At 35.3% G+C, this 15,711-nt stretch overlaps 1 protein-coding gene across 2 annotated transcripts in view; it reads right to left on the bottom strand.

Annotated features, from left to right (window-relative positions):
* The window catches only part of LOC306868511 (carnitine O-palmitoyltransferase 1, liver isoform-like), a 34,480-nt gene extending 18,769 nt beyond the window's left edge, over positions 1 to 15,711 (bottom strand). Inside the window, exons 1-9 of one of the 2 annotated variants that reach the window (XM_079414714.1) lie at positions 15,619 to 15,711; positions 9,055 to 9,213; positions 8,690 to 8,832; positions 7,695 to 7,866; positions 7,218 to 7,319; positions 6,934 to 7,071; positions 6,316 to 6,393; positions 5,404 to 5,511; positions 3,947 to 4,034 (exon numbers count right to left, since the gene is read on the bottom strand). In XM_079414714.1, the coding sequence (XP_079270840.1) occupies positions 3,947 to 4,034; positions 5,404 to 5,511; positions 6,316 to 6,393; positions 6,934 to 7,071; positions 7,218 to 7,319; positions 7,695 to 7,866; positions 8,690 to 8,832; positions 9,055 to 9,195 (970 nt within the window). In that variant the 5' untranslated portion in view covers positions 9,196 to 9,213; positions 15,619 to 15,711. Of the gene's footprint in view, positions 1 to 228; positions 314 to 3,946; positions 4,035 to 5,403; positions 5,512 to 6,315; positions 6,394 to 6,933; positions 7,072 to 7,217; positions 7,320 to 7,694; positions 7,867 to 8,689; positions 8,833 to 9,054; positions 9,214 to 15,618 lie in introns of both variants that reach the window. The other variant, XM_079414713.1, reaches the window with a different exon arrangement.

Raw genomic sequence — 15,711 nt, 5'->3', positions numbered from 1 at the left:
GTTTTAGATAACAGGTTAATCATTAAATCACACAAACAGGTTATCAAGTTAAGAATCAGTTAAGCACACAAAACTAATTCCTCGCCATCTGCTTCCTCCAGCAATGCCAGCCGTATAGAGCACAAATCCTAATCACAAACCCTCATGCAGTTCAGGCCACAGCGGTCGCTCGCTAGCATCTAAAAGCGGATTGGTTGCGAAGTGAAGCAGGCGAGAGGGAAGCTCTACCTGTCTCTACACCGGGAACTCGACTGGTGTTGAATATACGCTCGTACTGAGAGGAGCACATGGGGATTGTGTTTAACACCATGAGCTGTGAAGCAGAACGGAAGATCAAACACGAAAACAAGGAAGAAACCCAAAATACCTGTAGAGGAAAACAGTCATGGAAAACCAGAAACTAAAAAGGAAAAGGTGGAAGGAGTGAAGGATCATCAGGAGAGATGAATTCAACATGAAGACCAGCCGCCGAATAACAGCACAGCTGCCAAATGACAAAACAGCCTACATTAATACCTTCTAAAAACAATTTCAAAACCGATATACCAGTCAGGCAGATACGATATATGATTTTTGATATTTTAGGATTATTTGATAGTGGTTTTCCAATGGTTCAGGCACATTTGTAGAGTGTGGGGTGACTGATGAACAACGTAAAGAAAAAAATGCCATCATGCTGTAAATGGCATTAGAGCAATTATAAATAAATAACGCTTAAAAATTATTTATAAATGACATGAAATTATACAATTATAAAAAATTTGTTTTTTTATTAATATATAATTAACATATACAATATAAGATATAAATAAAGGTCATTGCACACTGAGTCCAAAAATTTAGTATGCATTTTTTATTTATTTTTTTTTTTTTCAATATATACTTTTCCTATGGATGCGAAAATGCAGAAAATCGAACCTGATCCAAAATTTTGTATGACGGGTGAAAGTTTCGAAGGCAGTGTGTAAACGTGATTGACACAACATGAGGTCGTATTTATTTTTTAATGTGCGAAAATCTCGGATGAAAATTACGGACTCGGTGTGCAATGGTCTTAATAAATAATACTACTAAAATATTATTATAATATTGTATTATGTTAATATTATGATGATCACAATTATAATGAACTATTATTAGGGCCGTCAGTTTAAAAAAAAAAAGTTATGAAAAGATGAATTAGCTATGACACAATAAAAATACAATAAAAACACAATAAAAATATTTTAACGCACTGAAAATAAATATATTTAAAAAATACAAAATATTTTATTTATGATAAGCCATATCAGCCTAGAAAATCACAAGTTTTAATTTTCCGTCGGTCTTAGTACACGATGTAACTACACAAGACTCAAAAACTAAGAAACTAAGAAAATTATCAAAAACCTTTAGTAATTTTTGATGACCAAATGCTAATGGTCTAATCCGATTCAATGAGTTATGCTAAGCTAAGCTAAAAGTGCTAGCGCCAGACCCAGAGATCGGCTGAATGGATTCAAAAACGGTAAAACTCAACTGTTTAACTCTTGGGGAGTTGTAAAATGAGCCTATTTCCAAAAAAAGTGGAGTGTTCCTTTAATGAAGAAGTTTGAATTAATCAAATGAATGAATGACTCTTAAAGACATTTACCGCCACCTGCTGGCAGTTTTAGTTTCTTATTGCTTATCATTTGACTAAAACAAAAAAATTAAAGAGATAGATCACCAAAAAAATGTTAATTCTGTCATCAGTTACCCTTATGACATTTAAAACCTCTCTGACTTTCTTTTGCACAACATAAAAGAAAGTATTTTGAAGACTAGGTAACTAGACTGTTTTAGTTACCAGTGATTTTCATTGCATTATGAAAAAATGTTTCTTAAATTATCTTCGTTTATGTTCCATAGTTTATGTTAGGCTGTTGTAGCCTAAACGTTTACGTATAATACATTTTATGTCAAATCAAATAAAAATATTTCTTTCTAAAGCTACTATTTGAAATATCTACTTGATACTTTCTCATTTAACACAATAATGTCTTTAAATGATCTTTGTGGGTAATTTCACAGCCAAATCTAATTTGCGATTAATTTGATTAATTAATCGGCACATCAGGTAATTAATTAGATTAAAAATTTTAATCAGCTGACAACCCTAAGTATTATGTATTTTATTTTTAATTATGTATTATTTTTTAACTATTTCTATATTTAGCCAATATATTGCTGTATCACTATTATTGATATAAGGAGAAGGAATCCAGAAGTGTTCTTATATTATGAAAAATTGTATATATAACAGTTATGAGACATAGATATATCATAATTATATAGAAAATCTTGTACCAAAATTCAAATAAAGGAAGTCATACTTCATACAATTAAATAATGTTATTATATAAATATCATAAAATATCAATATATGATTAATATAATAAAAACAAAAACAATAATAATATGAATTATAAATTATAATAATAACATATAAAATATTTTGTCAACTATTTACCTGTTTCTATAATTGTCTGACATATTGGTGTATCACTATTATCAGTATTGGATATTATAGTTATCATCTGCAACTGCTAGTTGTGTCCAAGAAAGATTTGGTGTCGCCTGCTATCATTAAATTGTATAATATCTAGGGCCGGGACTCGATTAAAAAAATTAATCTAATTAATTAGAGGCTTTGTAATTAATTAATCGAAATTAATCGCATTTTAATCGCATATAAATATTTGACCTGAGAACAGTGAGAAGTAACTTTTTTTATATGGATTTTTAAATTTCCCATCCACAGGGCCAACCAAAGCGGTCTCATCAGCTTCTTTGTCCATGTTCACTGTGGTTTGTTTTTGGCTGTTTCTCAATATGCGTTCTTCAGCGATCTTGCGTCCTTGTGTTCTCGTTCTACGTCATCATTAACTGTCGAAGTTCAGTTCCAATTCTCAAGAATGCAAGTACAGAGGATGCATGAAAGTGCCCGGATATGTTCTTGAAACTGAGGATGCATCGAGTGCAGACTTGAGAGAATCGAGCCGTTAGAAATCCCAGAAAACGCTGTGGGTGGCCGGTGTACGGAAGCCTGTAAGCTTTAAAGTCGCTCTCACAAATACTTAACGGCTCTTCAAGTTGAAAGTAAACATTTATCGTTTTGTTTTGGTTAATTTTAATAAAGTTATAAGACCCGGAGAAAGTCTGCATTTTTATTGGCATATTAAAATTAATCTTAACAGTAAAACATATAACGCTGTAAAATAAAACACAATACAATTATATGAAAGTAATATCTATAATAATATGAAATGTTTTAATAAGTTATGACATTTTGTAATATTGATTGCTCATTGGCCGTTTCTTATGCTGAGATTATGCGGTCAGTTAAGCAGGAACACAGTACATCTCAGTTCTCATAAGTGTGCGTTCTGTGTTCTCGTGTCCTTCCGAGTTCGTTCTTCCAAGGAAGCTCTCTCTCGCGCACTCTCCCCGTGTTCGCTTGACTTTTGTCAAGCCCGGCGCCTCATAGGCAAGACCGGTCTCTCCACGAGAACGCAAGTCCGTTCTTTGCGTCTTTTGTCTGAACGCTAGTAGGTGCTCCAGTATAATCGGTCCGCCGAAACTCATCCAGTGAGAAACGTTCCGCGGTGCAAAAATAAGTGCGATTAAAATGCGTTAAAAAAATTTAACGCGTTATTTTTGTGTAATTAATTAATCTAAATTAACGCGTTAAAGTCCCGGCCCTAATAATATCATATAAATCATAATTATATCCACCATCATCCACCCTGCTCTCTAGAAATCAGCCAATAAAAAACCCTTATCAGTCGACCACTGAGTCAATTAGCTCTGTATTCTCCTGTCTGCTGTGCTGTTGTCCTGAGGCTGAGTCTGAGGCGGCCGCTGCTGGAGCTGATGAAGGGTGTGGGTCAGGTGCGTGTCGGGATGGATGAGCCCCTCCTCTTACCTGTCTCCAGCCCGGGAATACGAGACGTGTTAAACATCCGCTCCCACTGCGCCGAGCAGAGCGGCACTCGCTTCTCCAGCAAGTATAACTGTGCGTGTGGTGTGTGAGCACACATAGCAAACACAGACATGTCCGGAAGCGAGGAACAAAACACAAGATCGTTTATGAGGGGGATGCTTTCACAGTCATGCACACAGAGTTTGGGGGGTCAGAGAGAGAGTATGACATGACAAACAGCCTTTTTCAACAAAAAACAGACACAAACATGCTGTGATAGTTTTCAGAAGTAGTTAATGTTTCATCTGATTTCTGAGTAGTGCTTACCGCCGCTGACCCATACATTACCTAGACCTATGAAACATTAATAATTACACTTAAGGGAATAGTTCACCCAAAAGTGCATTTCATTACCTTTTCATAACCTCTATGACATTATCTTGTGTAACACAAAAAGGAGATATTTTGCATGATGACGCTTATATAGTAATAAGGTTATTTTCTGTTTCAGTTTTTATAACCATTTCTTACTATGTGTAAGTTGTTGTTGTTGTTTTAAAACATGTGCTTGGCTCAGTGTTGATGTCTGTATAGGTTGTTTATTCAGTTTTAGTATTATTTAATTTTATTTATTTTAGTACTTCATACTATATGGAAATAAAATAATATACTGTACATATTGAATTTATTTTTATATGTATGTATATGTATGTGTGTGTGGCTGTAGATACACGTAGTTGTTTTTGGTGTTTAGCTTAGTGTTATGTTAGAAGCATTATTATACTCATACCTTTTGTTGTTTTAATATTTTGAATTGTTTTTAGCTTATTTTTTTGTTTTCATTTAAATGTTTAGTATTGAAATGTTGTTGTATGCATTTGTCAGTTTTATTTAATTTCTTTATTTTCTTAAATGTGTGTATATAGTATTTAGAGATTTGACTTAGTTTTAGTTACTTTTTCTATTTGTAAGTCGCTTTGGATAAAAGCGTCTGCTAAATGACTAAAAGTCAAGTAAGTAAAGTAATGCCATCTGAAAGCATTTTTTGGCATTATTCCTCACAGAAAGCTATCATGTTATTTCAGAAGACTTTGTATACGTACAAGTCATGAGTTATACTGGCTACTATTATGTTATTTGTTGTGGTTGTTTTAGAACCTTGGCAGTTTGTTGTATGGAAAGGAGCTGCTTGACATCCTGCAAAATATCTTCCATAAAAAAAAAGAGCAAACCATGCAGGTGACATAACACAACATTTTACGTTTAGGGCAAACTATTCCTTTGAGTCTAAGATATATTATGTAGGCTTTAGGTGGATTTCAAGAAGACACTTTAAAGTGTTTGATTTCCTTCAGTGGTAAAATTTATATATTATCCTTGCATAGAATGAAGGTATAAAAATCATTACATTCAGTTAAGGGAATATTGATGAATATGTTTGTTGTGGAATCTACACTCACTGGTTTGATCTGCGCTCTATCCAGTTTTCTTCTGTACATCATGATGGCATGGATGGAATTACCAGCACGGGCGGCTTGACGTGTAGTGGGGATCACATAGAGGAAGTCCTGATAAAGACAGATAAAGTAAATTTAATGTAAATTTGTTAATTTCTACGCCACAAAAATTGGTGCCGTGACCCGGATGGTAAATTTATATAAAAACTTATTTGTGCTACAAACAAAATATAATGTCATTTTTTAATTTCTACACCACAAAAATAGTGTGTGCTACAAGCAAAACTTACTGTGAATTTCTTCATTTCTACACCACAGAAATTGGTGTCGTGACCCGGATGGCAGATTAATGAAATTGTTTTTGATAAAAGCAAAATCTAATGTAAATTGGTTAATTTCTACACCACAAAATTGGTGCTGTGACCCAGGTGCAAGATTTATAAAAAAATGTTTTAATCATTTCTATGCCACACAAAATGGTGCAGTAACCCAGATGGCAGATTTATAATAATAGTTTGTGCTGCAAGCAAAACAAAATGTAAATTTGTTAATTTCTACACCACAAATACTGGTGTTGTGACTCGGATGGCAGATTTATAAAAGTAGTTTGCGCTACAAGTAAAACTTAATGTAAATTTGTTAATTTCTACGCCACAAAAATTGGTGCCGTGACCCGGATGGTAAATTTATATAAAAAATAGTTTGTTCTACAAGCAAAATTTTTTTTTTCATTTCTACACTACAAAATTGGTGACCCAGGTAGAAGATTTATTTAAAAATTGTTTTAGCAAAACGTAATGTAAATTTGTTAATTTCATATTTTGATTAATTACTTTTTAAATTTCACCTTCTTGATGGGTTTTTTTTACTTTCTTTTTAACAAAATCCAGATTAGCCATTGCATATCAGTCTTACCATTGCATAGTAATTGCTGTTGACCATGATTGGTCCTCGACCTCTGAGGTAAATATACTCCTCCCACCAGTCACTGACCTGAGAGGATTACAGTAGAACAAAGTCAAATATTCATAATACAAGGTATGACAAAAATCTCAAATAAAGGTAAGGTTCATTCATTATTTAAGAAGCTTCATGCTATTTTAAAAGAAAGAAAAACTTGAAACAGTTGAGGCATTTTTATAATGAGATATAATTGTTACGGTACGTGCTCCAGGGAAGGCAGGAAACGGGGAGTTCAGTGAAAATTGTTTTTTTTCTTTTCTTAATGATCATGAGATTTCAAAATATAAAGCAAATAGCAACATAACATTAAGACATGACAAACCAGACTAAGGAACTCAAGGCTTATAAAGAACAGGGAACAAAGGAGCAAACGAGATAATTAATGCAAGACAGGTGAATAGGATGAATCATTAACTAAACAAGGACAGGAACTACCAAATAAGGGCAAAACAGAACTTAAAGGAAACAGACACGTGACAATAATAAGACTGCACTTAAAAAAAGTTCCCAAAATCCCTCAAGAAAAGCTGTTGAGAGTGATACTGAATAGCAGAAAAAGAGCAAACTTACATAATTGGAGGCCCACCAGGATTTGAGCTTCAGATACCATTGCAGTCTAGGTCCCAAGTTCTTCTCAAAGTCCTTTGCCAACCCCTCCATACGTTTGTACTGTTCATCATCCATCAGAGGTCGAGCTGACTCAAGATACTGAAACAACAAACAAACAAACAAAAAAAACAATAAAGATGTGAAGAAGTGAAGGTTTTTAAAAAGAAGTGCATTGCAAAAAAATCAGTCATTGACCTATTAATAAATTAGATCTTTTTAAAATGCAATAAAAATTCTTTGCTTACTCTTCTAACAGTGTCTTTTACAGGAGGCACTGGTAACCGTGGTAGTGAACTCTGGAAGCTGTACAGCATTGGCTTTGTCCCCGAAAATAACTTCACCAACACCTGTGTGAATAGCGTTAATACTGGGACAAGAGTCAAACATGAGACAAGCATGACTCTTCCAATAATAAAACTAGACAAGTTCTAGTGAACAGCTATATATCAAAAGCTGACACAATGACGCAGAGAAAACTTCATAAGAAACATGCGATTACCAGAACAGTGCTTAAATTATGTTATAAAACAAACAACTTATTAGACTTTGGACTCTCTCTTAATATACTCTAGGGAAATATTTACAAAGCTGGGTGTGTTAAAGGTATAGATTACCTAAAAACCAAAACTCTGGGTCATGTGGACTACAAAAATGACCAATATTTGCATAATATAGCAAATTATTCTTTTAAGTGATCGATTCTCCATCGAGGCCACACTCACCAACCAAATTTTTGTTTTTAAGTTCAAAGATCCATGGCGACTGAACATCCAGCCGTGCCAGGACAGCAAGTACTTGAGGGCATTCCTCATTACGAAAGTCACAGCAATCCACAATCCGGTCCCAATCAGCACACCACCAACAACACGCTGCCCTTCTTCTGTTACGTACTTACTGCAGGGAAACACAGCTGTTAGGTTAGAAATGAACTGCTGTGCCCTTTCAGAAACACTGTGATTATTAGTTATTATTAGTTTACTAATCATTTTATTTTTTGTAAACATTAAAATGATAAAATATTCAGTCAGCATAGATCACTACGTCAACACTACGAATGCTAAGTATTCATGATTTGTAATGAATACTAAGTAATGATTTGTTATTAATAGCACTGTAGCTACACTGTAAGTACTGAGTACATGAGTAAAAGGTGTAATTAGATCAGAGACATGGGATTGTTTGTTATGACTACTCATAAAATAAGCTGGTGAACTGCGTGTGATATACAGTAGTAATAAAATACATTTCTTGTATAACATTGTAATCTGTTTTGAAGATACTAGATTAAAAGAACTACAAACAGAAACATCTGATGCTTGAGCTTTTCGTAAGCAACAGATTTCAAAAGTCTTCTGCTACAAAACAAAGTTACGAAAACAAACACAAAACAAACAATGGCAAAACAAATCAATAAAAGTACTAAACTACAAAGCAAAGAATCTTGGAACTTTGTATATGTTTTTCTACTTTGAACAGCTATACTTTTTAACAAAACAACAAAACAAAACAAAAAGCAAAACAAAACTAGGTAAAACTACAAAGCAAAGAATCAGACCTTCATGTTTGCATTTGACTTTGAATTTCAGACAGCTATACTTTTTCCTATTAACAACATCTGGCAAGATTGTCATGTTATTGAACTATTTATCTTCCAAATGTATCATAATAAACTGCTAAAAACTAATGACAAAAAGGTGACTGTTGTTCAGTGGTTTACCTGATTGGTAGGTGTTTTGACAGTTTAGTGAACATCCCAAGGGAAGGGTCTATTTTGGCATATTTGGTGGTGGACATGTAACCCACCAAAACAACCAGGAGCCCCGAGGGACTTCCTGGATAGACTCCAGTCATGACACCATTCTGCGGAAACCAAAAAAAAATGTAATTTTAAACAAATATTAATATAGTAAAACATAGTTTTATTCAAATGGGCTTTGCAATCATTTTCAAAGCACAAACTATCCTGAAAATAGTAAATTAAACATTGATATTTCAAAATGACACTCGGAGCTGATTAGATAATATTACTCATGCACAGTAACTCTTTAATCATTTGGATAAGGAGGTCAGTTGTGAGGTCACCTTAAACCTGATGAACCTCTTCTTCCAAGAGTGGAGGCCAGACAGGTAGATCTGGCGCAGGGCCTCATGACACAGATGCAGGTCAATGCCATCAGGAGTGACGGTGAACTGGAAGGCCACCGCCTGATGCGCTTCTGCCATGCTGACTGCACACTCACACTGTGACAGAGAAGAGTAAACCAACAGTTAGACAAGAGTCATAATCATCATAGGTAAGATACATGACTCATATTTCGGAGGACTGTGCTGGAATGTTCTAAATTGTTACTATGATGAGGTGGAAAAAAAATACTGAGAGAGTGATGGTATCATGTAGTAATATTCGAGACCACTAGATATTTATTTAATACAACATTTTCATTACAAATTATATCAGCATGTTAGTTTTTCACAAGGAATAAGTCACCAATAAATTCGCTCTCAGGACATCCAAGTTGTAGATGAGTTTGTTTTTTCATCAGAACAGATTTGGAAAAATGTTTGGAGAAATGTAGCATTACTTCACTTGCTCACTAATGGATGCTCTGCAGTGAATGGGTGCCGTCAGAAAAAGAGTCCAAACAGCTGATAAAAACATCACAATAATCCACAAGTAATCCACATCACTCCAGTCCATCAATCAACATCTTGTGAAGAAAAAAATGTGCATGTTTGTAAGAAACAAATCCATCTTTAGGGTGTTTTAACTTTAAAATGTTGCTTCTGTCCAAAGTCAATAACCCATGATAACGCTTCCTCCAGTGAAAAAGCCCATCTCCTGTTGTCCTCTCACTTTAAAATTAATCCCACATATTTGTTTAGACAGAGTTGTAATTTACTTTGTGTTTTGGTTTCTTGATCCCAATGTTCCAGATATATATTTTTAGATTGTTTGATAATCTGATTTATTTTGATGTTTGGGTGAGAAGCAGTGCTGGTCTGAGACTGGTTAGTGTTAGTAGAGTTAGTCAGGTTAGTAAGTCTCAGAACCAGCTGACTGAGTGGACTCTTTTCAGGGTTCAGTTCTTGGGTTTGTAGTGCTTTAAAATGTAGCGATTCTGTGGGACTTGATTTTAGATGCATCCAGAATTTGAGCGATCTTTTTTGTATATTTATAATCAATGGGAAACGGCCTAATTCTGCCCTACACGCATTATTGGGTGTTCTTCTTTGTAATTTTAGGATCATTTTGCAGAATTCTGTGTGTAGGGCTTCTGTTGGATGCCTGTCCCATCTAGTGTAGCTCTGATCACTGAGTGGACCCCAAACCTCACTTCCATACAGCGCTATGGGCTGAATTACACTATCAAAGATTTTACACCAAATTGGAAGCGGTATTTCAATATTTTGGAATTTTTTCTTGATTGCATATAGAGCTCTTCGAGCTTTATCTTTGAGAGCATTCACTGCCATACTGAAGCTCCCCGATGCAGTGATGATCAGGCCGAGGTAAGTGTACTGCATCGTGTGTTCTAGACTGAACTGGTATCTGTGTTCCTGACATCTGGGCTTTTTCTGAAAGACCATAATGTTGGTCTTTTTGAGGTTTACTGCCAGGACCCAGTTCTGGCAGTAGTTCTCCAGCAGGTCTAGGTGTTGCTGTAGTCCCTGTGGGGTGGATGACAGCAGCACTAGATCATCTGCGTACAGCAAAAGCTTGATGTTTTTGTCTTGTAGAGTGAGTCCAGGGGCTGTAGACTGTTCCAGCTGCACCGCTAATTCATTTATGTAGATGTTGAACAGTGTTGGACTCAGGCTACAGCCCTGCCGTACTCCTCTCTTCTGGGAGAAGAATTCTGTATGTTTGTTGCCAATTCGTATCGCACATTTGTTGCTTGAATACATTGATTTAATAATGTCATAAACTTTACCCCCTACACCACTTTGTAAAAGTTTGTAATATAATCCGTCGTGCCAAATAGAATCAAATGCTTTTTTAAAATCGACAAAGCATGCAAATATTTTTCCGTGTTTAGTCTGTTTTACGTGTTTATTGATTAGGGTGTGTAGGGTGTAAATGTGGTCAGTAGTTCTATAATTAGGAAGAAAGCCAATCTGGCTAGGACTCAGGACACTGTGTTCGTTAAGGAAGTTTACTATTCTATTGTTTAAAATACTGCTAAATAACTTCCCCAGATTACTGCTCACACAAATGCCTCTGAAATTATTAGGGTCCAATTTGTCTCCACTCTTGTGAATAGGGGTAATAAGTCCCTGGCTCCAGATGTCAGGAAAACAGCCTGAACTGAGTACAAGGTTGAATAATTTGAGCACAGCTGTCTGAAGCTCAGGTGTGCTGTGTTTCAGCATTTCACCCAGAATGTTGTCAGGGCCACAAGATTTCTTACATTTTTGGCTTTTGAGTTTTTTCATCAGTTCTTCATGTGTAATTGGGAAGTCGAGAGGGTTTTGATTATTTTTAATTATGTTTTCATAAGTTTGTAGACTTTGTTTGATCTGATCAGAATTGTTAAGGAGTTGTTTTGGAGCGATTTCTTTATATACATTTTCAAAATGTTTTGTCCAAATGTTTCCGTCTTGTATTGGCAAGTCTTGTGGTTTTGTTGTGCTCAGATTATTCCACATATCCCAGAACTGATTATGATTTATTGAATGTTCTATTTCTTGTAAACTTTTGGTCAGATGGTGTTTCTTTTTTGCTCTGATAGTGTCTTTGTATTGTTTTAATTTTGAACAGTATTCAGTTCTTATGTCAGCTTTGTTTGGTTCTTTATGTTTCATATTTGAGTTGTTTTCTTAATGTTTTGCAGTCTGAGTCAAACCATTTTTCATCTTTTGATGTATTTTTACTAAATTTTTTTCTTTTCTTTTTCAACTCAGTTTTGCAAGCTGCTTTTTTATACATGTAATTTATTTCATTTATAGCCAAATTAACACCATCTTTAGTTGTTTCAAATTTTTTGTTAATAAATGTAGTGATTCGATTTTTAATTTCTTCAGAATTGAGGGCTTGAATAAATTTGTCTGTGCTGTCTGAAGCCCATCTGTATCCTGGTTGGATTTGATACATTTTACAGGTTTTGCGTATGTTTTGTGTTAGTGAGTGATGTGTTTTAATATAAATGTTAATTTGGTTATGGTCAGAAAGTGGAGTTTGTTGTTTGACAGTGAATGCACTGAAGGAGGAGAGGTCCATGTCAGTGATGGTATAGTCAACTACACTACCCCCAAGACCTGAACAACACGTGAACCTCCCTAAAGAGTACAGGCCTGAGGCTCGGCAGAGCTGCACTAATTCTCTACCGTTTTTATTTACGGTTTGGTCAAGATTGTTTCTTGATGGGAGGTTTTTTGTGAGACTCAGGGGGTTTTGGCCAAAGACATGTTCATTGTTATCAGGTTCAGATCCAGTTCTTGCGTTAAAGTCTCCACACAGCAGCACGTTTCTCTGGGCCTGGAAACGGCTGATCTCTGTGTGGATGTTGTTCAGATATTCCTCATCATAGTAAGGGGATTCTGCTGGAGGAATGTACATGGCACAAAGATAAGTGTCAGTGGTTGAAATGCCAATTCGATTGTTTAGTTTTAACCAGCAATGAAATTTACTTAGTGTAATAATAGAAATGTGTTTGGCCAGAGCTTCCCTGTGCCACACCAAAATTCCTCCCGAGTCTCGTCCACGGTGGACTGTACTTAATTTAACTGAGGGTACAATTACTTCATAGTAGCCTGAGGGACAGTATGTAAGCGCATCCTTTCGATACCAGGTTTCAGTGAGAACGATAATGTCAGCATCTTTGTTATTTTTCAGAAAAATTGGGTCTGTGCTTTTAGGACCAAAATTCGAAGAATGAAGACCCTGAATATTCCAACAACTTATATGAAATGAACGCATTAGTATTGTAGTAATATTAAAGATAAACCTATTTGGTAAGACAGAGAGAAAATAACCAGTGATAATGTATATGTAGGCAATTTACATCTAGTGCACTTTTCTTTTTTTTTATATATTAGTGCACTGTTTGTGTATATTGTCCTTATCTGTTGAGGAGCTGGTTGCACTCACTCTCTCTCTCTCTCTCTCTCTCTCTCTGCTTGCTTGGCAGTTGCAAATTGCCCACAGGTGGTGATCATCAGAGTGTGCTGCTACAAAAGAGCCGAGTGAACACTGCTGGGAGAGGTTCACTTCTTCTCTGCCCCAGACTTGTGATGGGTGTTGTCTAAATCTTTGTCTGTTGAGTGTGGTGCAAACGTTTATCCTTTAAATAGCTTTTGATTGTTACATGTATATTCCTGTTGTTTAGCAGTGTTGGGCTGATACTAGTCTGGTAGTGTGTCTACCTTTTACTTACGTTCTGTGTTAAGGTATTAAAAGGTATTGTAATTTTCTTTGTTTATTTGCTTTATGATTAAGTGGGAAGCTGTAAAATGAAGCCATTTTATTTTGTGCTCCTGTTTACCCCTGTTTTTGGTTAGTGAGGGAGTTGAGGAAAGCTTTTGTTGTTGATTTCTTTTCTTTTACCTGGATAGGTTATTTAGTACTCCTCCTGTTATCTGCTGTTTTGTTTATTTTGGCCAGGCCCTCTCCTGAAGACATTTATTGCTTCCATGATCCTTGCTTTTCTAAATAAATTTTGTCAAAGCGAAGTAGTTGTTGCATTTCTGGGGCAGAGGACTGGGGTGGTTCCTCCTCGTTTTATTCATTTCTTCCTTAGTAGTTTTAGTTAAACCTGTTACTCCCAACCCTAGACTGGGGAACGGGAACGAAACAACTGTAATACACATCACATTTTAAGATAATATATTTTAAATGATTAAATTACACCATTATTACAAATGTCATTGCAAATATATTTAAATACGTGACATACAAGCTTAAATATTAAAATATATTTTAGTGCAAATCAGGACATTTAGCAGCTCGCTAATCATATTTCAATGAAAGTAGAAATAAATATGTAATTACTGTACGTGATGATGCAAATTCCTATTAAAATGAGTAAAAAAAAAAAACACTCTAAAGGTCATCTAATATGCGTGCATTCAAACTATCATACAATTTTCATTAGCATGCAGTGTATTCTTTGAAAGTATATTATTTCCATATTAAGTACTCTTTTTAAAAGCGTGCCAAAGATTACTTCCTGTCCTGCTCACAAGGGTAATGAGAGCTTGCCGGAGAATAGTGGCCAAGTTTTAGCACTAATGTTGTGCAGCGGTGTCCACTGTGGAGTCCTTGGAAACTAATTGCAAATCTCAGCAACCACATGGTTATAACACCATCTGAAAAAAATTATGAAACCACACAGATTCTGTTGCACCACAACCACACACACCTAAACAAATGTAAATGTATTAACATCCTGACCAGCAGGATTTGGGAACAGAGAGACTGTTCAGAAGACAAATATTAATATTTAAAAGTTTATATTTATATACACAATAACTAACAAACGGTTCAGCATGCTATTCCAAGTGCTATTCTAATGTAATTAAACACATTTTTTATTAGCAATAATAAAATAAATGGTTGTAATTAATACATTACAGTGTATTACAACTGCTCAGCGACTTCTCAAAGCTTTCCAATTCTCGACATATAAATACAATACTATTATAAGATGGTAATAACTATATAACAGTGATATTATCATCATCCAGGGCAAATCTAGTAAATTACTATGAAGGTCATGTTTTGTGAAGGCCCCACCAGCGGTGATCACGTGACGCGCCGGTGCAGTGGAAACTAGGCGAAAGGTCACGGGACTTGTGTTGATGTTGCACGCTGCTCAAACACCATTATGGCCTAATATGTTTTAATAAACTGGAATTAAATATTACGCAACGTGTAGCGAGCTATTTGATCATACAATATCAAAAGGAACACATGTTTGTATATATATTTGCATAGTTCCTGCTTTATGAGCGAACTATTAAATTAAAGGGGCAACTCACCAAAATATGAAAATTCATCATTTCCTCATACAAACGCTATTCCAAGCCTGTAAGACTATTTTTTTTTATTATGTAGAACGCAAAATGAGACGTTAACCAGTATTTAGGGCATTTATTTTATTTATTATTTATTAATATTTTACTGCATTACAGTGAAAGTGGATGGTGACTGCATACTATCACCTTTACTGTGGATTAACACGAGGGTTAGTAAATAATAGTAGAATTTTACATTTTGGATTACCTATGATTTATAACATATACGTAAGACGCGTTATTAATATCTCTAAATGTATTAGGATTGCGCGCGAAGCTATTTGATTTGTTGCATTGAGTCATTAAATAATTCGCAATAATAACCTATCAATAACTTTGATAGTTGTTGCGCGCGCATAAAACAGTAAGTGCTTTCAGCAGAGATGCCCTCACACACACTGAACAACATTCACCAGGTGCTCTTGAGTGTCAGAAACACACATGCATGCATTTATATTCATAAAAACATCAATGACACCCATTAGTGTTTTATTCAGAGAGAAACTGCGCTGCCGTTCAGGACCACCTTGTGTGTTTTTTTTAGCAGGACATAAGGACAAGAATATACCAGGCTCGTGCACTTTCACCTACTTCAGCTGCTTCAAACACAGTTGATTCATTCTGGATTCTTACCTCTACGTCTGTTCCTGAGATATGGACGGTGTGGATTACTGCTTGACTTCAGGAGACGCACCGTTCTGCTCTTTTTAAGTGTAAGCTATGAAT

This window comes from Barbus barbus, assembly GCF_936440315.1.
Source record: "Barbus barbus genome assembly, chromosome: 50".
Classification (NCBI taxonomy): Eukaryota; Metazoa; Chordata; class Actinopteri; order Cypriniformes; family Cyprinidae; genus Barbus; species Barbus barbus.
Note: the sequence above shows the minus strand (reverse complement) of the source record. Positions and strands in the feature narration are given on the sequence as shown.